The sequence below is a fragment of the Aethalodelphis obliquidens genome, unplaced genomic scaffold (assembly GCF_003676395.1).
Source record: "Aethalodelphis obliquidens isolate GAN/ISIS:26980383/991018 unplaced genomic scaffold, ASM367639v1 scaffold69, whole genome shotgun sequence".
Taxonomy (NCBI): domain Eukaryota; kingdom Metazoa; phylum Chordata; class Mammalia; order Artiodactyla; family Delphinidae; genus Aethalodelphis; species Aethalodelphis obliquidens.
The window spans coordinates 9,215,740-9,235,115 of NW_020838013.1; the positions used below are offsets into that span (position 1 = coordinate 9,215,740).

Here is a 19,376-nt window from a genome sequence, read left to right on the forward strand (position 1 = left end):
CTGGCGTCCGCCCTGATGGGTCAGGGAGCCCAAGACCTGGGTGGGGGGGACAGTGGGACCCCAGTCAGGCCCCTGAACTCAGGGCTGGACCTGGCTGACCAGCGGTGAGCCTTGCCTGGAGCAAGACGAGAGCACAGAGCCGCCCAGGGCTGAGAGGCAGCACCTGGTGCTCCCAGGGTCCCATGTCTCAGCCGCCCTCAGTGACCGTGGGCTTGTGGCCTCTGGAAGGAGGTGGGGTGCAGCTTGTCCAGCGTCGACTTCAATAATAACGTAGCCAGTTGTTTCACCAGCAAAAGTGAGTTTATTCGGGAATAGCAGAGGAATTGCAGCTCAGTATCTGTGAACCGTGGTGGCCCACAGGCACATCCAGAGAACAAGGAAGGGGTTCTTGCTTTTATGGGGAGAAGGGGGAGCTGGGAGGGGCTGTGATATCCAGAGCCCATTGGAGGAGCTGGGGGTCCGGAGTAAGGAGGCTTCCCATGGGCTGGGCCGCTGCAGTCTCTGATTGGCTGGGCTGCCGTGGGAGGAGAGAAGTTTCCTTCCTTCCTCCGGACGGCTGGGTGGTCCGTAGAGATGCCTTCCTGTCAGGGGCGTGCAGGGGGACGTCTCTTCCTGTTTGGGGTAGTTGATGATGCGCTGAGGGCATGAGAGCTTCCCCTGCAGGCCTGTCCCGACTCCAACTTTAGCTCAGTTTCCTTAATTAATTCCACACCAGGCAGAGAGAGAGCCTGCAGAGAGCACAGCTGGACCCTGCTCTCCAAAGTGAGCTCTAGTCTGTGACGGGTGAAAACACTTCACACACGTGAGCTCTGGTCTGTGGAGACGGACACGCATTTCACAGGTGCCTTGGAAACGCTTAGTTTTGTAAGAGGTGCGTGGGTTTAAGGAAGCAGTCGTGCCCTGAGAATGACTGACGTTTAGGAAATGCTGTGTTTTACACGTGGGTTAACGAAGACACGGCTGGGGCATGACTTGGCCACAGCCCCCGCCACCCCAGGAAATCAGACTGTGAGACGGCAAGCTTACAGTTGACTCCAGTGGTGACCGAGGGGGGCAACCGTAACCTCGTCAGCCCTCCTGGACCAGCTCCGGCCCAGTCCCAGGGTGGCCTGCCCTGACCAGACCTCGGTGACGTGAGCAGGAAAGGCCACTAAAGAGACCACAGGCCCCGCCTTCCCCGGGAGCTGAGGACCGCAGCCCATGGGGGACAATGTAACTCACTGTGGCTGCCGTTCCCTGGGTGGGCAGGCGCACACAGAGCGCAGAGGCAGGTCACGTGATGCAGGAGGCCCCAGAAGCCCCCCGCCCCGCACACGCTCGCCAGGCTTCCTTGGCCCCGGCCAGCGCCGCCTCTGCCTCCCCGGTGGAAGCCCCACCCTCTCGTAGCTGCCCCTGCCCATATGGACACTGAAGCCGGGGCACCACCCCAGCCTTGCCCCCAGCTCGTCCCATCCCGTTCCTGTGCTGGCAGTGCTCTCCACTCTGGATGGGGCAGCAGAAGAGAAAGGCAGCAATCCCTGCCCTCGGTGGAGAGAGAAGCGAAGGTCAGATACACAGCAAGTTGACGTGTGACAAGTGCCTGAAGGAGATGCCCCGCAGAGCGCAGGGAGCGCTTCCCACAGATGCCCTCTGCATCCCCCGTGGGCCTCCCCCGTTGGCTCGTCTGGTCTTTGTGCAGCTGTGAACCAACCTCCTTATAAAACCCGCGTGTTTGAACCTTCGGATGACCCCTGACTCTGGCCAGTACTCCCGCAGCCCAAGACTGACCCTGGGGGCCTCTTGCCTCCTGCCCCGCCTGTCCCTCCCGGAGGTCCAGCAGGGGTGTGCCTCTGGACAGCCCAGCCCACACGTGGAGGGGACATCCGCCAGGACCAGGAAACGTATGTGATGCTCGGTGTTTATTTTCAGAGACGGGGGCTGGGTGAGCAGAGCGGGAGCTGTGGGGTGCCGACCCCGCCGGGGCCCGTCCCTTGACCCTCGGAGCCTCAGGCCGGGGTCCGGACGTGGGCAGGTAGCCGGCCTTGCCCGGACAGGCCTCAGTCTGTGCTCAGCTGCAAGAGGTGTAGCCAGCGGGCACCTGTGCACCGCGGGGCTTCGAGGGGCAGTGGGGGGCACACAGGCCCGCCGTGGGAGCAGCACGGCAGTGGGTGTGCAGTTTTCTCTGGGGCATCCCTCTGACACCAGGGCGGGGGGTGAGCCTGGGTGGAGCGGGTGCTTGTGTTTCAGATGAAGGTCAGGGCCCGAAGGCCAGGCAGGTGGCCAAAGCAGGCAGGAGGGGCTCTGAGGGCAGGTCCCCCCAGCCCGGGGTCCTCCTCAAGCCGACCCTCACTACGCTGTCACCCGCCAGGGCCTGGGTTTCACCTGGGGCAGGTGTAAAGTGGGCGGGGGCAGTGGTATCCACGGAAGGTGTGCGTGGGCTCCCGCGGTTTCCGTGGTTGGTGGTGTGTGTTCTGGCTCCAGGTGGGGCAGGTGGGGCGGGCGGAGGGGGGGCAGAATGCGTCAGACAATGGTGGACCCATAGGTCGGGAAGTTGGGGGTGCTGTCCTCGGGAGCCTGGGCCGAGGAGACGCAAGATGGGCCACAGCTGCACTCGTCCACGTGGGTGTAGGTGTGCTGGAAGGCCGTCCCGTTGGGACACTGCATGGTTACCACCTCCTGGTGGGCCCTGGTCTTCTTGCAGCAGATGCACGGGCACTGTGTGGCCCGGGCCCCCATGGAGTACCTGCAGACGTACGGCCCTCAGGACCTGCTCACCCAGCCACAACCGCCCGGACTGCCCGGCTCCTGGTTTCTCGGGGGTCGGGAGACAGCGGCCCCGTGCCTGTTCCCTGAGCGCTCGGGGCTTCTCTGTACTGGCCCGGGCAGCGCTCTCGGTCACTTTGAACCCCGACCTTCCCCAGCCAGGCCCCCTTTCTTTCCCACAACAGCTCCTCTGACTTGCTGACCCTGTCAGACCCCTCCTCCAGGAACCTGTCCCGGGGCCCTCCAGCCAGGCCTGGACCCATCCTCCTGCCTCTTCCAGCCCGTCTGCTCACAGCTGGCTGCAGCCCGGGCATCGGGGGTGGGGTGGGGCTCTGCCAGCAGCTCTGCCCAGACAGTCTGGTCCCCCCGGATTCTGCCCGTCCTGCACGTGGACTCTGACCTTTGCATGGTAGCCCTGGTGCCCTGCCCCACGTGGCCCAGCCAAGCTCTCCCAGGCTGGGCTCTGGGGGTCAGGGAAGGCCCCAGGGCTGGTGCAGCCCTGTTGGAGCGGCCCTTCTTCCCTTCCTGTAGCGAGCTGGGCCCTCCAGCCCCAGCCCAGCGCCAGGTGTCCGGCCAGGGACGGACACAGACACGTGGGGCACCGGGTGGTGTCCCCGTGTGTCCCGGGGGTGGGGGGAGGCGCGGGCCGCTCACCGGGCCGCTCCTGGGCAGAAGCCCTCGCAGAAGGGGACGCTGACGGCGGCCTGGGTGGCGCAGCCCTGGTGTCGCAGGACCGTCATGCTGGCGCGAACCTGGCAGGAGTCTGGGCAGACGAAAGGCGGTGGAGGCGGATCTCTGAGGTCCCCGCCCGCGCCGCACCCCCACGTCACCTCCCGCTCAGGGTCGGGTTCCGGCGGCGGGGTTGGCTTCGGGAGGAGTCAGTGGGCGGGGCTGGGGGCGGGAAGGCGGGCCTCGACTTACCCACTTCCTCACAGGAGTAGCAGCAGCCGATTTTCCTGAGGATGCCCTGCGGGGGAAGGGGGACAGAGAGCGAGCTGGGGCAGGCGGGGCCTCCTGGGGTGGGTGTGGGTGGGGCTCCCGGGTGGGTGTGGCTCTGGGCGTGGGCGGGGCCTCCGGGGCGGGCCTGAGCCCCAGACACACACCCTGCAGCTGGACACGTCCGGGCATGCGACGGGCGTCGGGGTCAGCATAGGGGGCCCGTTCTCAGCCTGGCAGTGGTACAACGTGCAGTTGTCCACGAGGCTGTTGACCCAGGTCTCATTGGGCTGAAATAAAAGGGGGAGAGTGGGGGCCGGGTTGAGGATTATCTGGTGGGCAGAGAAGAGCTGGCGGGGAGGGTCTCTGGGGCGCGGGGATTGAGACTGAGCCCCCCTTACCTGGACCAGCCGGCCGTCGGACGTGAGGCAAGCCGTCTGCACGCACTCCCCGCAGCACTGCCCGGCCACCCTCGAGTACTGGAAGCCCTGGGGACAGGGGGGGGGGGTCACGTCCCTCAGCCCCAGCCTGGCTCGTCAGCCTCCTGCTCTCCTGCCCATATCCCAGGGGCCCAGGGCCTCCCTAGCAGCGCCTTTCCTCTGTGAGGCAGTGTCCCTACCCTGCCCCAGTGTCCCCTCTTAGCCTCACCCCTGCTTCCAGCACCTTCTGCACTTGTGCCCTCCAGGAACCTGATCCCAGCCCTGCAGGTCCTGCCCCTCGCCCAAGACCCCTTCCACCATCCTCCTGCTTCACTCTCTCCCTTTGGGAAGAAAAAAACCCCAGTGAAGCCTGAGCTGGAGACCCTTCCTGGACCCTAGGGTGTGGTGGCTGGGGGCTGCCCCAGGGGCCTGGGTCTGCCCAGGAGGCTGGCCTCACCTGGGGACAAGTGGTGTCGCAGGCATCCTCCTCACACAGCACGGTCGGGTCATGGGTGTCCACGGACAGGCAGGTGCATGTGTGGCAGGGAATGACCGCTGGGAAGGTTGCACCGACCTGCAGTGGACAGGGTGAGGGGAGGTGACACCGAGGGCCCTGAGGGGCACCAGGGCCAGGACCTCTCCCCGTGTCGGTGAGGCCCACAGAGCAGTCTCTCCTCTTCACATGGGATTACGGATGTACCCGCTGGCTAAGCACAGACCAGGGCAGGCAGGGGCCCCGGGCAGGCAGGAGGGGTGGGAGGGTTCAGTCCTGCCCCGAAGCTCTTGCTGGGAGAGCTAAGCTCCCAGAGGCTCTCTACAGAAGGTGCCTGTATAGGGCCCGGAGCCTCGACTCACTTGCTGTCATGGCGGGAGGGGCCGAATAGAGCTGGGCGTGGGGAGGCGAGGAGTGGACACGGGGCATCCCTCGGCGGATGTGCCCACCCCGGACCCGCTCTCCGCCCTACCCCGACCACCTAGCTGAGCCCTTACCCCATAGACGGTGCCGTTGTAGGTGCACAGCTGAGGCCCTGGAAGGGAAGAGAGGGCTGAGGACCTGCCCAGGCAGCGGAAGGAAGTGTTCAGACCCCCCCGGCCCCACCCGCACCCCAGAGACTCACGGCAGCTGAAGGTGGGGCAGCAGCTGTCCTCCGCCTGGGTGCAGGCCAGCTCCTCTCCCGGCCTACACTTGGGTGGGCTCTGGGGGCACGTGCTTCTGTTGCAGACTGCGGGAGAGTTGGGGGGCTGCCTGGGGTGTCCCTGCCCTCTGGCCTCTGGCTACTCTGGTTCCCAGGGTAACACCTACCCTCGCTGGACCAAAGAGCGCCCCTTCCATGGGAGCTGACGGCTCTCTGCTGCCCTGCAGGGTCCCCACGCTTTGTCACCTCCCCGGTCTTCCCCAAGACCCTGAGTGGTACCAGGGCACACCAGAGGTCATCAGCTTCATTTTTAGGTGGAAAAATGAAGGCCCAAGAGGCCTCCCCACCTCGTGGTCCAGCCAAGTCCAGCTAGGACCCTGCAACCCTCCTCCGCTCTGCAGGCCTGCCGGCCAGGCGGCCTGTGCCCAACGCCATCCTCTGCTGTCTCTCCGCTCCACCCGGTCCCCTGGGGTGCAGGCCTCACCACACAGAGTTTCCATGCAGCAAGGGTTGTCGGCCAGGGGCCTGGTCTGGGCCACGAAGCCGGCCCGGCCGCATTCCTGTGGCTGGCCCTGGGCCTCGCACTGCACGGGGGCGCACTGCACCGACACGGAGTCTTCATCACACACGCAGGACTGACAGTTGCTGACCCACCGCTCTCCGGGCTGGAACAGACCAGCTCAGGGTCCCCCAGGGCTCCTGGGTGGTGCCCCGGCCTCTGGGGCTGCGTCCAGCAGCGGGTCAGGCCCCAGCCCTCAGCCTCCCCATCTCTGGAGCAGGCGTGTGACGGTGATGCAGCTCACGCTGGGGTGCCCACACCAGCCCCTCCCTGGCCCAGGTAGAGCTGCCGCCCCGAGATGGGGACGCCCTCCCTCCTTCTGCTCGAGCAAGGAGTCAGGCAGCTGTGGGCAGAACACTCACGAATTTGGGAAACCCATCTGGTCCCACGCAGGCTGGGAGGGAAGAACGGGGAGAAGGGGGGTCACTGGGAGTGCTGGGGTTGGGGCCCAGCAGGCCTGGCCACCCCTCCCCCCAACAGAGGCCTCTTCTTCCTGCTGGGGACAGAAGCCCCCGAGAACCCGAGGGGGGTGGTCACTTAGGAGGGGGCTCAGGAAGGCTCAAGGCCACCCTGCGCCGCTGGCGGAACTGGGTGGGCGGGGCCAGGCCGGGGCGTGCCCGCCCCCGTGGCCCTCGCATCCTGCTCTGCGGGGCTGGGGAGGGCCCAGGTGTGGGGCTGTGGGGCTGGGGAGGGCCCAGGTGTGGGGCTGCTTACGGCACTCGGGCACGCAGACGTCCGTGTGGGAGTTGAACAGGATGTGGCCGTCAGGACAGAAGCAACCCTCCGCCAGCCCCCTGCTCGCCGGGCTCTGGCTCCTGCAAGGCGACCAGGGCAGTCCGAGGAGGAGTGCAGTGGGCATGGTGGGGGGCTGGGGTCACTCCGGAAGTCCAGGGTCGGAGGTCAGGGTGGGGGAAGGGCACCCTGAGATCTGGGGCTTGGGGTCCCGGACCCTCTGTGGGTCTCCTCCTGGGTCCCCCCAGACCCTTCAGGCCAGCCTGGGAGGCCTGCTGTCCCCACCGTCCTATCCCGTCCCCATCTGCTGGGCTCACCTGGAGTCACAGGACTTGGGCTGCACGGGGCCACACGGCTTATACACCTTGGTGGGCGGGCAGGTGAGGTCTGCGGACACACGGACGGGTGTCAGGTGGGCCAAGGAGGCCAGGGCCCCCGGCGGCCACAGCCGACTCACCGCACAGCCCGCTGGTGGCGTTGCGCCAGTCGGGGCACACGCCCCGGGCGCGGCAGAGCGCAGAGTAGGCCTCCAGGCTCTGGCAGAGCGCTTCAGGGCGGTCAGGGCGGCCGGGCCTGCAGCTGTCGCTGACACAGGTGCTGAAGAACGGGCCGGGCGGGATGAGGCCGTGGCACCCGGCGAACACCCTGCGGGTAGGGCCGGTCAGAGGCCAAGGCGATGCCCCAGGGGTGGCTGCCCCCGACCACCAGCCCATGCAGAGGACTCACGGGCTCAGCATCAGCTCGCAGAGGGGTTCCGGGGGACACGGAGTGGAGGTGGGTGTGCTGGGTGCCGGCAAGGGGGGGCTGGTGGTCGGGGGCAGCCCGGTCGGTGCCCAGCAGCCCTCCCTGCTGCTGTTGGCGACCAGCCAGGACCGGGCCATGTCCTGGCAGGTGGGGGCCATGGTGCCGTCGGGCCGGCGACAGTCATCCCTGCGGCTGTTGGTGCAGGTGCCTGGGGAGGGCGGGGCAGGCGCATCACTGTAGGGGGGCACTGGACCATCCTGTTCTCCCCTTCCATCCCCCAACTTCCCTGGCAGCCAGTCAGCTATGAAACACTGCTTCCTGCCGGGGCAGGTGGCAGGGGGAGCAGGTGGGAACCTGTGGCGGGGGCAGGTGGTCAAGAGCCAGGGCCGCCTGGGGGCGCGTGGCGCAGCGGTGGTGCCCGGCCCCTCGCTCCCCCAGCAGGCGTCCTGCGGGGCCCTGCTCACCACACTGGCCCTCGGTGTTGTAGCTGAAGCGGCTGTAGGACAGCCGGGCCTGGAAGACCTGCCCGTTGAAGATGACGCTCACGCCGACGGCGGGAATCTCGATGCTCATCTCGGTGGCCCCCGTCGCTGTCGCGGTCAGGCCGTTCTTGCTGAAGCTCGACCTCACCGGCATTTGGCCAAACAGGATCTGGGGACGTGACCGGGAGCCCATGACTTGGGCCGGGGGCAGCGGCCTGGCCTTTGGGGCTTTGCCTGCCGGACGCTGGGCCCCCTCCTCGGCATCTGCACCCCGAAGCGCAGATGCCGCCTCGGGCCTGGGGTCACAGTCGGCGCATTTGGGTCCTAGGGTGCTCTTGGCCGCGGGCCCCTCCCATGCTGCTTCCCTGCTCAGGAGTCACTGTGCTTGGGACCCCAGGTCGCAGCGTGCCCTTTGCCTCCCCTGAGGCCCCATGGGAGCTGCCCTCCACGCGGGGGAAATGCGCTCTATGTGCACCAGGGCTCCCGGGCCTCTGCTGGCCCCTGCCTTCCCTAACCAGGTTGGGACAGGCCAGTGCCGCTCTGCTGCCTGCACTCACCAGGCTTTCCTCCTGCCCGTCGGCGCCAGGGGTGGTGGTGAGGACGATGTCCATGGACTCATAGTGGACGCTGAGGGCGCGGGGGCAGCTGGCGGCGGCCTCACAGTAGTGATTGTGTAGGAGGATGCTGAGGTTCCCGTGGCGCGGCTGGATCTCCCGCATGAGGACGTGGGTGCAATTGTCCAGGAAGGAGTAGGAGGTGCCGTCGAAGGTCTCGTAGTGGGTGTCCCCCCAGCCGCTGCAGGAGCCTGCGGGGTGTGGACAGGCCTCACGCAGTGCCACCCAGAGCTGCCACCCTGGGGAGTCACTCAGCCCCCAGGGCCCCAGTCCTCTTGTTTATGACGTGGGTATAGCAGGTTGGATGGGGGCCCCGAAGACGCGTCCACCCAGAGCCTAAGAACGTGACCTCCTTTGGGAAAAGGGTCTTTGCAACTGTGATTAAGGATCGTGGAGTGAGGTCATCCTGAGTCACCAGAGTGGCCCTAAGTCCAACGACAGGTGGCTTTCTAAGAGTCGGAAGAGACGGAGAGAGGAAGCCGCGTGATGACGGGGGCAGAGGTGGGAGGGACGCGGCCACAGCCCGGGGCGCCTGAGGCCCAAGTCTGGAAGGGGCAGACAGGACCCTCCTTTAAAGTTCTGGGGGTAGCTCGGTCCTGCAGACACCTGGATCTTGGATTTCGTCTCCAGGACTGGGAGAGAGTCACTTTCTGTTGTTTTGAACCACCCAGTTTGTGGTCCTTCATTTTAGCTGCCCCAGGACCCCCGGGGGTTGTAAGATCACCCCCTCCCACGTGCTGCTCCATGGGGAAATCTGCTCAGGACCCCTCAGGTTATGATCCCCTCCTCTCCCTGACCTCAGAAACCCCCGGCTTCCCTTCAAACCGCCAAGCCTGACGGGGGGTGGGCTCAGCGACCCCGGGCATTGGGCACAGGGGACATGTGCGTGTCCCAAATGCCTGGCGGCGCATCCCCCCCCCCCAGCGGCGGGCTCTCACACTCGCACTCGTAGCTGTAGTCACAGGGCCCATCCCCGCTCTGCACTCGCACGGGCAGGTGCCCGTTCACGCAGACGACGTTGCCCATTGGCTTTGGCCCCAGCAGGACGATACGGTTGTCGCCCTCACACCGAGCCACCGTGCAGTCCTCCAGGGTCCAGGACTCGTTCACCTGGAGGGAAGCGCAGAGCGCGCAACAGGTGGACTCACCGCCGCCGCCGCAGCCTTAGGACCCCCTCGGCCTGGGCAGGGCTGCCCCGCCTCCTGGCCGGCCGGTGCTAAGCAGGCCCAGACCCCGCGTGCCTCCCTCCAGCCAAGCTAGCTGTGGAGCGGTCACCGAGGGGCTGGGGGTTCGCCCGAGACCCTGTAAGGGCCTGGCGCTACAGGGAGGAGGCGGGAGGCACACCTGTCGGGGAGGGATGGTGTGATTGCAGCCGGGAACTGGGGTGGTTGGGGGAACAGAGGCCGAGGTCCCCGAGGGTGAGAAGGTGGGGCAGGTGCCCTGGAAGCGGTCGATGTCGCAGCGCTGGTTGCAGATGGCTAAGAAGAGGCAGCCTGCTCCGTCGGTCTTGTTGTAGATGACGTCCCCTACGAACACAGAGACACTGGGTCAGCCAGGGAGGGGGACAGGAGGGCATCCCCGGACAGGCAGGCACGTGAACACGGCCCGCAGGACCCAGCGTCCAGGCTGCAGGGCTCCACTCACCTGGTAGGAAGAGCTTTCCGAAGGCGTGGCAAAGGCAGGCTGTGGTGGGGCTGGGAGAGGCGGTGGAGGTGGGGAAGGCCCCCGGGCTGCCAGAGGCCACCCCAGACCAGGAAGGGGTGGTGGGTGGGGACCCGGGGGCGGTCGATATGGGCGAAGTCAAAAGGGGACCTGTAGGAGAGACACTGGGCAAGCCTGGCTTGGTGGTCGTGGGTGGGGACCCCGGGAAGGCAGAGGGACTAGGGGTGGAGACGCTCTCGGTGGTCCCAGGGGAGAAGGGACCTGTCACACGGGTGGGGGTGGAGACCCCCTGGGTGGTTCCAGAGTAGGAAGGACCTGTCACACGGGTTGAGGTGGAGACCCCCTGGGTGGTCCCCGTGGAGGAGGGACCTGTCACACGGGTGGGGGTGGAGACACTCTGCGTCGTCCCCGTGGAGGAGGGACCTGTCACACTGGTGGAGGTGGCCTGGCCTGTGCTGGGTGTGGTGATGGGGGGTCCGGGTGTGGTCTTGGAGGGCCTGGTGGGGAGCTCTGTGACCTGAGGAGAGGCCGTGGGGTGCAGGGAGCGGGTGTTGGGCGTCACGGGGGTGGGCAGCAAGGTGGTCCCGAAGGTGGTCTTGTTCACGTGTGTAGCTGGAGGGGCCGTGGTGGGGGCCCCCGTCTGGGTCACGGCAGAGGTCGAGGGCCATGGCACCGTGGCTGTGGAGCTGCTGGTGGCGGGCAGTGTGGTGGAGGTGAGGTGGGGGGTAGCCGTGGTGGGGCAGTGCCGGACGTCATCGCAGCAGTACACACGGATGTTGTAGTTGAAGCACATGGTGAACTTCCCCCTCTGGTCGTCGTTCCTGCAGACCAGCCCGACCTCCAGGCTGCAGCTGAGCTCCTGCCCGATCTGCTCAATGCTCACCTCGGGGTAGCTCTCTGCCCGGCACTCGATCTTCTGCGGCTGCTGGCACACCTTGCCGCCCGCAGCCCGGATGTTGTCATAGGTCTCCATGTCTCCGCCCCTGACCCCCGAGGTGGGGGAGTCCACATCAAACCACTCTGTCCATTGGCACTTGGGTTGACAACTGGTTGTGCTGGTGGTGGCCCCAGTGGTGCCCGTCGACACCAGGGTTTTCAGCATGCTGGTCTCAGGGTGTGAGGTGGACAGCGGGCCCGTGGAGGTGATTGTGCCCGTTGCTGTTCCCGTCAGCAGCTGAGACGTGGAGGTCTGCGTCGTCACCGACATCAGGGTGGGCCCCCTTGAGGCTGTGTGAGTCGGGAGGACCGACGTGGCAGATGTTGGGAGCGTGCCTGTGTGGCTGGGCCTCAATGTCACTCGGACTGTCAGCCCCATGGAAAGGGAAGGGGCTGGTGTGGCACTGCTGGCGGGGGACGTGGTCACCCCTGTGCTCCCCAGCCATGTTGTGTGCGGCGTGGCTGGTGTCACAGTGGTGGTGGTGCTGGAGGCCGTGGGGGCCATGGTGGCTGTGGCAGCAGAGGTGGCCACTGTGGCAGTAGCAGCAGTGGAGGTGGCTGCAGTGGTGACTGTAGCGGTGGCCACAGTGGGGGCTGTGGCAGTGGAGGTGGCGGCAGTGGGGGCTGTAGAGGTGGCCACAGTGGTGGCTGTGGCAGTGGGGGCTGTGGCAGTGGATGTGGTGGCAGTGGTGGCTGTAGAGGTGGCGGCAGTGGTGGCTGTGGCAGTGGCGGTGGTGGCCGTGGGGGCTGTGGCAGTGGAGGTGGCGGCAGTGGGGGCTGTAGAGGTGGCGGCAGTGGTGGCTGTGGCAGTGGCGGTGCTGGCCGTGGGGGCTGTGGCAGTGGATGCGGTGGCAGTGGTGGTGGGGGGCGTGGGCTCCCCGCAGTGGCTGTACCCACAGCACAGCACGCGGATTTTGTAGTTGTAGCACATCTTGAACAGGCCCACCTGCTCGTCGTTCCTGCAGACCAGGCCGAAGCTGACGTCACAGTGCACGCGCTGATTCAGCTCCTCCAGCCTCACGTTGGGGAAGTTTTCGGCCTGGCACTCTATGCCCTGGGGCTGCTCGCACACGGCCCCTCCCGCACGCCTGATCTTGTCGTAGGACTCGACGTCCCCTCCGGCCTCTTCGGACTTGGGGTAGTCCTCGTCAAACCACTCTGTCCACTGGCAGCGGGGCTCACAGGTGGTGGTGGCCAGGACCACAGAGTTGCTGCCCACTTGGGTCACGGTTGAGGTGGACTTGGTGGTTGGGGTCTGTGAAGTGGAGGCCACCGTGGACAGGAGGGAGGTTCCTCTGGTGGGTGTGGTCTGGGTGGAGGTGGGCAGGGGCTGGGAGGATGGCCGCTGGCTGGTGCCCGGGGCCAGGCTGGTGCTGCAGGGCACGTAGTCGCAGCAGAGGACCCTCAGCTCGTAGTTGTGGCAGAGCGGGGGATTCTGGTCACTGTTGAGGCAGGTCAGCCCCCGGGCCTGGCCACACTCCACCTTCTGACCCAGCTTCTCCAAAGGCATATCCGGGAACTGCTGGGCCCGGCACTCGACATGCGCTGGGGCCGGGCAGAACTGGTAGCCCCTCTGCCTCAGGTTCTCGAATGTCTCGAAGTCGCCCCCTTCCATGCCCGGCTCTGGACGTCCACTGTCGTACCAGTCGGACCAGCGGCAATGCTCCCGCACGCACACGGTGGAGGGTGTGGGGACCGAGCCTGTGGGTGGGGTGCCAGGGTCCCCATCAGCCTCCTCTGCATCCTCGCCAGCCCAGAGGAGAGGTGACTCATGTCCCCTTGCCCCAGCGTTGGCCCCGGGCCATCCTTTGCACCCAGGACACCTGTACCAGGTGCCCACTGGGTTCTCCCTTGGCACCCAGACCATCACCGGGGTCAGGGGCTCTGGTGAGTGAGGCAGGACCAGTGGTGTGTCTGCCAGGCTTACCCGTGGTGGAGGGCGGAGCCGCAGTGCTGGTGAAGGTGAAGGGCGTTGTGGGCATGGTTCCGGGACACTCCTCGGCCTTTCGGACGATGGTCCCATTGTCTCTGCAGATGGCAATCAGGCAGGCGCCCAGCCCATCGGTCGTGTTGTAGATGACGTCTCCGTAGGCATAGGTTCTGCCCTCGTAGGTGCACGTACAGGCTGGAGACGGACAGGTACGGGGCTCGTTCAGAGCCCCCAGCCCCCATCCCTCAAACCAACAGGCCCCCGCTTACCCGCGGGGCTGTACGTGCACTGGAGGCCTCTGGAGGTGCAGTCGCTGGGAGGGAGAGAGAGAAGCGCTGAGGGCCAGCAGGGCGCAGGCCTTACTGTGTGCGCCCGGCCCTGCTTCCTGTCCTCCCAGACCCCACCCCCGCTCCGCCACTGGCTCACCAGCTCCGGCAGTTCTCCGCCGTGGGGACCCTGGTGCCGGCATCATAGTAGTTTCCATCCTCGTCGTAGCAGCCCTCACACTGGGCCACACACTTCATCTGGTCCTCATTGAAGAACGGCTTGCTGGGTGGGCACTTTGGGTAGCAACCTGGGGCGGGCACAGGGCAGGGAGAACACTCCCCTCTCAGGCCAGGCGGTGGGGCTGCCCCGGCCGCCACCCATCTCTGTCCCCCCGTCCCGAGGGTGGGCATGGGGAGGCAGGAGCCCCCTTGCCCCGCTGCCTGCACGCTGTGCTGGGGTGACGAGGCATGGCCTCCCCGGAACAGCCTGCCCTCACCTTCCAGGCCTGGCAGGTCCATCAGGCAGTGCCCGCGGGGATTCCGGCAGGTCCTCAGGCAGGGGGCCCCACAGGGCTGGTAGTGCCACTCGCACTCCCCTTGGGGGTTGTAGTAGTCGCAGAACAGGGCTGAGCGAGGGGGAGAGAGGCTGTGGGCGCCCGCCGGGCCCCGTCACCTCACTCCTCCCAGGTCCGAGGGGTCTCAGGGCCTGCCCCCCAAATTCCTGTCCCCCGCTGAGCCATCCCATTTGGGGAACCTGTCTGTCTGGTTTGTACGCACACAAACGTGAGCACACGCGTTAGTACACACGTGTCACGTGACCTTGTGTGTGCATGCGTGCCCGTCAGGCCCCAGAGCTGGTGCAGCTGCACCTCATGCCGCCACCATGGACAGAGCCCGACTCACGGCAGATGTCCGGGGTCCGCCAGGACATGCACACGCCCGCGTCGCGGCAGGCCTGGGCGTAGGCGGCCACGGCTGTGCAGAAACACTCGCAGTCACCCCCCGAGTCGCAGGCGCACGCGTCGCTCACGCAGGCCTCGTAGTACCTGGTGGAGTCGACCTGGGGGGTGGAGTCTGCTCAGTGAGAAGAGCCAGTCCCCGGCCCCTGGGCAGCCGGCAACCCCCCACCTGCCGTCTGCGACGCGCCCACCTGGGCACCCACCCCTCCTCCCTCGCCTCTGCTCCGCCACTCACTCAGCTGTAGGCCAGCCCTCCCTGTGACCGTGCTGTGACCTGTCCTGGCAAACGGGGTGCTGTCTCCTCAGGGTGAGGGGATGCCCCCCGCTCCTCCCTCCCGGGTGGCAGAGACCAGGGCCACCATGTCTCACATCTGCCACCACGGGCGGCACCGTCTAAGGTGGAGACTGCTGTGTCAGGTGCACAAAGGACTTTCTGAGCCAGCGGGCAGGGCACCCGGGGTGCGGGCGGGGGCTGCGAGCCTGGCGGGACGCGAGGCCTCACACAGGCTGGCCAGCGTCAGCCGCGGACCAGTCCCACTACGCCGCCTGCTCGACCCCCGCGAGTCCCGGATCACGAGACCGAGTCGGTGAGTGGGCCCTGCGGTCCTTGTTAAGTAGCAGGAAGGGCTTCGGGGAAGGCTCTCAGGCCGTGGCAATGCTCCGCTTCCGTGGGGCCCGGCTGGGCTGAGGCCCCCTGAGGTTTCTGTCCGTGCTGGGGGCTGGCGGCTCAGGGAATGTGGGGGAGGACCGAGAGGTGACATTGAGGTCCTCCCTGGGTGGCTCGCAGCCCCGTTTCCAGGGGATGAGGCTGAGTGCCGTCAGGGAAAGCAGAGCAGGACTGGGGACGTGGGCACCTGCCTGGTGGGAGGTCCACACAGTGTGCCGTGTACAATGGTCAGGGTCAAGGCCGTCTTCGGAGGACAGGCCTGGGCCAGACCCAGGTCCCTCCAGGAGGGAAGGAGGCAGCCCCAGCACCCGCTTGGCCCACCTGAGAATGGCAGGCGCTGAAGGTGGCGCTGTTGATGATGCTGCACTGCTTCTGGGCCCAGGACTTGCGGTACGGGTTGGCGGTGCAGGGGTCCCTGGGGGCCTGGGCGTCCGGGCAGGACGGGGAGAATTTCCAGCTGTTGCCGAACTCCAGCACGTCGCCCACCACGGACTGGCTCCGCGTGGTGAAGTCGTTGAGGGCGTTGTCGTCAAAGTTCCCGCACAGCCCGCAGACCCTCCCCTGCAGATGGACGCAGAGATGGGCACAGGGTGGGGCTGCATGGGGTGGCCTGAGGGAGCAGCACAGAGCCTGGCCTGGGAGGCGTGACTGCAGGCCACCCTATTCCCCCAGGCAGCACCCAGTGAACTTTCAGGAAGGCGGGGTGCACGAGGAGTCCTGCAGTGGGCAGGAAGGCAGGTGGGCAGGTGGATAGGCAGATGGACAGGCAGATAGGTGGGCAGGTAGACAGGTAGAAAGGTAGGCAAGTGGACAGGCAGGTGGGCAGGTGGACAGGTAAACAGGTGGGCAGGCAGGTGGGCAGGTGGATAGGCAGGTGGGTAGGTAGACAGGTGGGCAGGTGGATAGGCAGGTGGGCAGGTAGACAGGTAAGCAGGTGGACAGGTAGGTAGGTGGACAGGTAGGCAGGTGGGCAGGTAGACAGTGGGGCAGATGGACAGGCAGGCAGGCCAGTGGACAGGTGGGCAGGCAGGTGGGCAGGTAGACAGGTAAGCAGGTGGACAGAAAGGCAGGCAGACAGGCAGGCAGGCACCTGCTCCCCTATAGAACCTTAGCCCAGCGGGCATGGAACAGCTGAGTGCAGAGACCAGGGAGCCACGAGCGCTTTCCAACCAGGACTGACACGCCCACTGGTCGGTTTGGTCTCAACATGCCCCTTTGGGAAGCGGACATTGTGCATGGCCTCCCCAGCCCTCAGCAGTCCGTCAGCTGCCACAGTGCACTGCTGGGCCAGGTCTAGGAGCAAGAGCTCTGTCCCTCCCCAAGGGGGTCCCGCAGCCTGCCACCCCCACCTTGTACTCCTGGTGCAGCCGAATAAACACGCTGGTCTTCCGGTCCCAGGACACGACCACGCCACTGCGGGTCTCGACAGCCAGGTAGATGCCCATGTAACGGATCTTGTAGGGCAGGTCTCCGCCTGGCCCCCTCTGCACCACCTTGTAGGAACCCTCATGGAGGATCAGCTCATAGTTCTGCAGAGGGGCACGGGGAGGCGGCGGCTGCAGGGAGCTGAGGGGCCAGCTTTGGGGCCGGAGCCCCCTTCCCCCGTGGCCCAGGACAGGGGCTCTGTGGGTACTCAGGGTCCCAATGCATGGGGCTGGCGTTAGGAATGAGCCGGCCTCCTGACACTGTCTGCGAACTTGAGGTGAGAGGCTGGGAGCCCGCAGAGGTGTGTGGGAAGTTGGGAGCTGTGGGCAAGCAGAGTGGGGTGGAGGGCACAGGAACTGCAGGAGGCCAGCCGGCCCCATCTCGGGCCTGCCGCCCATGCTTCTGCTGCCTTCCTCACGCCTCTCCCCACCTTTGGGGTGGGTGGGAAGCAGCCCCCAGTCAGCAGCTCTGCTCTCTGCACTGTGAACTCTGACCACCCTCTGCTAGAACTGGTCACCCCAGGTGTGGGGGGCTGAATGAAGGCCCCCCAAAAAAGACACGTCGAGTTCTAACCCCCAGAATCCGCAAATGTGCCCTGATTTGGAAAAAGGGTCTTTGCAGATGTGATGAAGTGAAGGATCTGGAGGTGAGACCGTCGTGGATTTAGGGAGGGCCCAGATCCAGGTCAGACAGGGGAAAAGGACACAGAGAAGGGGCCGTGTGACGACAGAGCAGAGATCGGGGGGGACACGGTCACAAGCCAGGAGCCCCCAGAATCTGGATGAGGCAGGAAGGACCCTCGCCTGGAGCCTGTGGCGGGAGCCTGGCCTCAGAACCATGAGAGAATTAATTTCTCAGGTTGCAAGTCCCTGGGCTGTGGCTGTTACTGCGGCCCTGAGACCCGAGGCCACAGCTGGAGGTCCAGGGGCCCTGGCTGGGGCTCCAACGGGGCTGCAGAGGGAGGGAGATGGTCCCCAGGTGCCCCCACCTCCAGGAAGATCTTGATGGCCTTGGAGCAGGTGACGCCTGTGGTCCCGCAGGGGACGTTCTCGGTGACGATGCGGAAGCTCCCGTTGCTGGCGTCGTTGCCCGCACAGTAGTCCTGGGAAGGGGAGGAGAGGGACGTGGTCACGCTGGCTGGGGGCGGGCGAGGGGCCGTGTACCTGGGCCAGCATGTGCTGGCCAAGGGAGGGGGGCCGCGTACCTGGGCCAGCGTGTACTCACAGCTCCCCTCAAAGCTGTAGCGCTCGCCATCAAAGGTGATGAAGTGGCCGTCCCCGTAGGCCATGCAGGTGCCCAGGCAGGGCCGGCGGCTGCACTCCCACCTGCGGCCCCTGCAGGTGCTGCAGGGGAGAGGAGGTGATGCCCTGCTCAGGGGGCCGGGCCAGGAGACCACCTCACCAGGCAGCCGTGGCCGAGCCCGTCACGACTGACAAGGACGAGGACACAGTGCCTCTTCCATAAAATAGGAGTGCGGTGTGCCCCTCCCCAGGCTGGAGGGGTTAAATGGAGCAGGGAGCTTGGGGCACGCGGGATCTGACACCCCACCCCCGAGTTGGGCTCCTGTCTGCAGGCTCCCCTAACCCTTGGCGCCTGGGGTGCAGGGCCCACGGCCCTGGGGGCAGCTTCAACCGGCCCTGCCATCTGCTGGGCAGAGAAGGCCAGTCCCTGGGCACCTTCCAGAGGACGAACGGGCCACCCAGGGCCTTCTAGGCCTCAGCTCCTCTCCGGCCTCCTGCCAAGGACATCCTGACCGAGGCCCGCTCGGGCCGCTGCCCCCGTGGCCTCCGCCCACACCACCCCCTCCGCGGCCCCTCCACACACCAGGTGTTACAGTCGACCCTGATGGTCTCCCCAGGCTTGTAGGCGGCCTCGTTGTGCAGGCAGGGGCAGTCCTCCTCGGCCACACAGCCCCCGCTCCCATCGGCCAACAGCCCTGCGGGGCAGACGCAGCCTGACACGCAGCGCGTGCTGAACTGTGGACAGGCAGACGCCCATCAGCGGCTCGTCCGGCTCGGCTCGGGGACACCAAGGGGCAGGGGACGCTGCCCCCCACCCCTGGCCCCGGGCAGCACTGCCGTGCCCTCCCAGCTGACTCACACAGTCCACATCCAGCGCGTGGCAGCTCCGCACACACTCGGCCCCGGGCGTGTCCGCGGAGGCGTTGCTACAGTCCAGGAACAGCATGGGGGCCACGCACCCTGAGGAGGAGACCACGCTGGGTGGGCCGCCCGGCCCGGCAGCAGCCCCTCCCCTTGGTCGTCGGGGGGTGGTGCGGGGCCCTGACGCGGGGAGGCCCGGGGCGGGGGTGGGTAGAACCTGTGCTCTGCTCCACGGCTCCCAGGCAGCTCAGCTTCCCGCTCACACATGAACTACAAGAGATGAGAACGATGACCGGTCTGGGCAGCCGCCCGCGGCCCCACAGACCTCACCCAGATCTTGGCCAGCTGGGCCCCCGGGCCTTGTCATGAGGGGAGGGAGGCGCCTGCTCCGGGGTACGGTGAGGGCCCCAGATCCCCGCGAACGCACTGAGTGAATGAGCAGAGGTGCCAGGAAGGTACCTGGAGTCGGGCGGGAGGGGGTGGGGGAGGCCAGGACAGGGGTGCACCCAGGTGGGCCCTCCAGGGCACACACCATGCCCCCCACGGGCCTCAGACCCTTGGAACACCTTCCCGGGCCAGAGGAGGGGTCCCTCTCAGAACGGCTATGGGGTGCACGGGGCTGAACTTCCCTCCCCAGGGCGTCCTCTGTGTTTTAAAGTCCCCGGGGGGAGGCACGGAGATCTTTGTGTGTGGAGCAGGCGGGTTGGGGGGCATGACATCGGGGAGGGGGTGGCAGCGGGGAGGGGCCTCACCACACCACACCGTTGTCGTGCAGGACCTCCCCTGGAGCCAGCACAGAGCCATGCGAGTAGCAGGGGCAGGCCTCGGCAGGCACGCAGCCGCCGGTGTCGTCCAGGAAGGTGCCCGAGGGGCAGGTGCAGCCGTCCACGGGCACGAAGGCCACGTCGCAGGTGACATCGGCCTGGCTTAGGGAGCGGCAGGTGGGCTGGCAGCTGTCCACCACATAGGCGTAGCTCTGGGTCTTGGGGCAGCTGCTCATGTACTTGTCTGGGGGCCGGCAGGTTACATACAGGTCAGTAGCCGGGCAGCCCATCCAGCCCCGCC

At 66.6% G+C, this 19,376-nt stretch overlaps 1 protein-coding gene across 1 annotated transcript in view; it reads right to left on the bottom strand.

Annotated features, from left to right (window-relative positions):
- Nucleotides 1-1,881: 1,881 nt before the first annotated feature.
- LOC113611235 (mucin-5B-like) overlaps nt 1,882-19,376 on the bottom strand; it is a 71,427-nt gene continuing 53,932 nt past the window's right edge. The window contains exons 34-65 of the mRNA XM_027089896.1: nt 19,064-19,319; nt 18,529-18,581; nt 18,310-18,410; nt 18,034-18,185; nt 17,414-17,552; nt 17,121-17,311; nt 16,134-16,350; nt 15,106-15,345; nt 14,062-14,218; nt 13,656-13,784; nt 13,319-13,466; nt 13,162-13,205; nt 12,890-13,087; nt 10,009-12,663; nt 9,709-9,890; nt 9,222-9,474; nt 8,308-8,636; nt 7,733-7,919; nt 7,251-7,476; nt 6,982-7,169; nt 6,842-6,911; nt 6,507-6,607; nt 6,155-6,186; nt 5,718-5,898; nt 5,216-5,320; nt 5,088-5,125; nt 4,555-4,671; nt 4,080-4,166; nt 3,846-3,968; nt 3,664-3,709; nt 3,397-3,505; nt 1,882-2,722 (exon numbers count right to left, since the gene is read on the bottom strand). Coding sequence (XP_026945697.1) covers nt 2,500-2,722; nt 3,397-3,505; nt 3,664-3,709; nt 3,846-3,968; nt 4,080-4,166; nt 4,555-4,671; nt 5,088-5,125; nt 5,216-5,320; nt 5,718-5,898; nt 6,155-6,186; nt 6,507-6,607; nt 6,842-6,911; nt 6,982-7,169; nt 7,251-7,476; nt 7,733-7,919; nt 8,308-8,636; nt 9,222-9,474; nt 9,709-9,890; nt 10,009-12,663; nt 12,890-13,087; nt 13,162-13,205; nt 13,319-13,466; nt 13,656-13,784; nt 14,062-14,218; nt 15,106-15,345; nt 16,134-16,350; nt 17,121-17,311; nt 17,414-17,552; nt 18,034-18,185; nt 18,310-18,410; nt 18,529-18,581; nt 19,064-19,319 — 7,277 coding nt within the window. The 3' untranslated portion in view covers nt 1,882-2,499. The remainder of the gene's footprint in view (nt 2,723-3,396; nt 3,506-3,663; nt 3,710-3,845; nt 3,969-4,079; nt 4,167-4,554; nt 4,672-5,087; nt 5,126-5,215; nt 5,321-5,717; nt 5,899-6,154; nt 6,187-6,506; nt 6,608-6,841; nt 6,912-6,981; nt 7,170-7,250; nt 7,477-7,732; nt 7,920-8,307; nt 8,637-9,221; nt 9,475-9,708; nt 9,891-10,008; nt 12,664-12,889; nt 13,088-13,161; nt 13,206-13,318; nt 13,467-13,655; nt 13,785-14,061; nt 14,219-15,105; nt 15,346-16,133; nt 16,351-17,120; nt 17,312-17,413; nt 17,553-18,033; nt 18,186-18,309; nt 18,411-18,528; nt 18,582-19,063; nt 19,320-19,376) is intronic.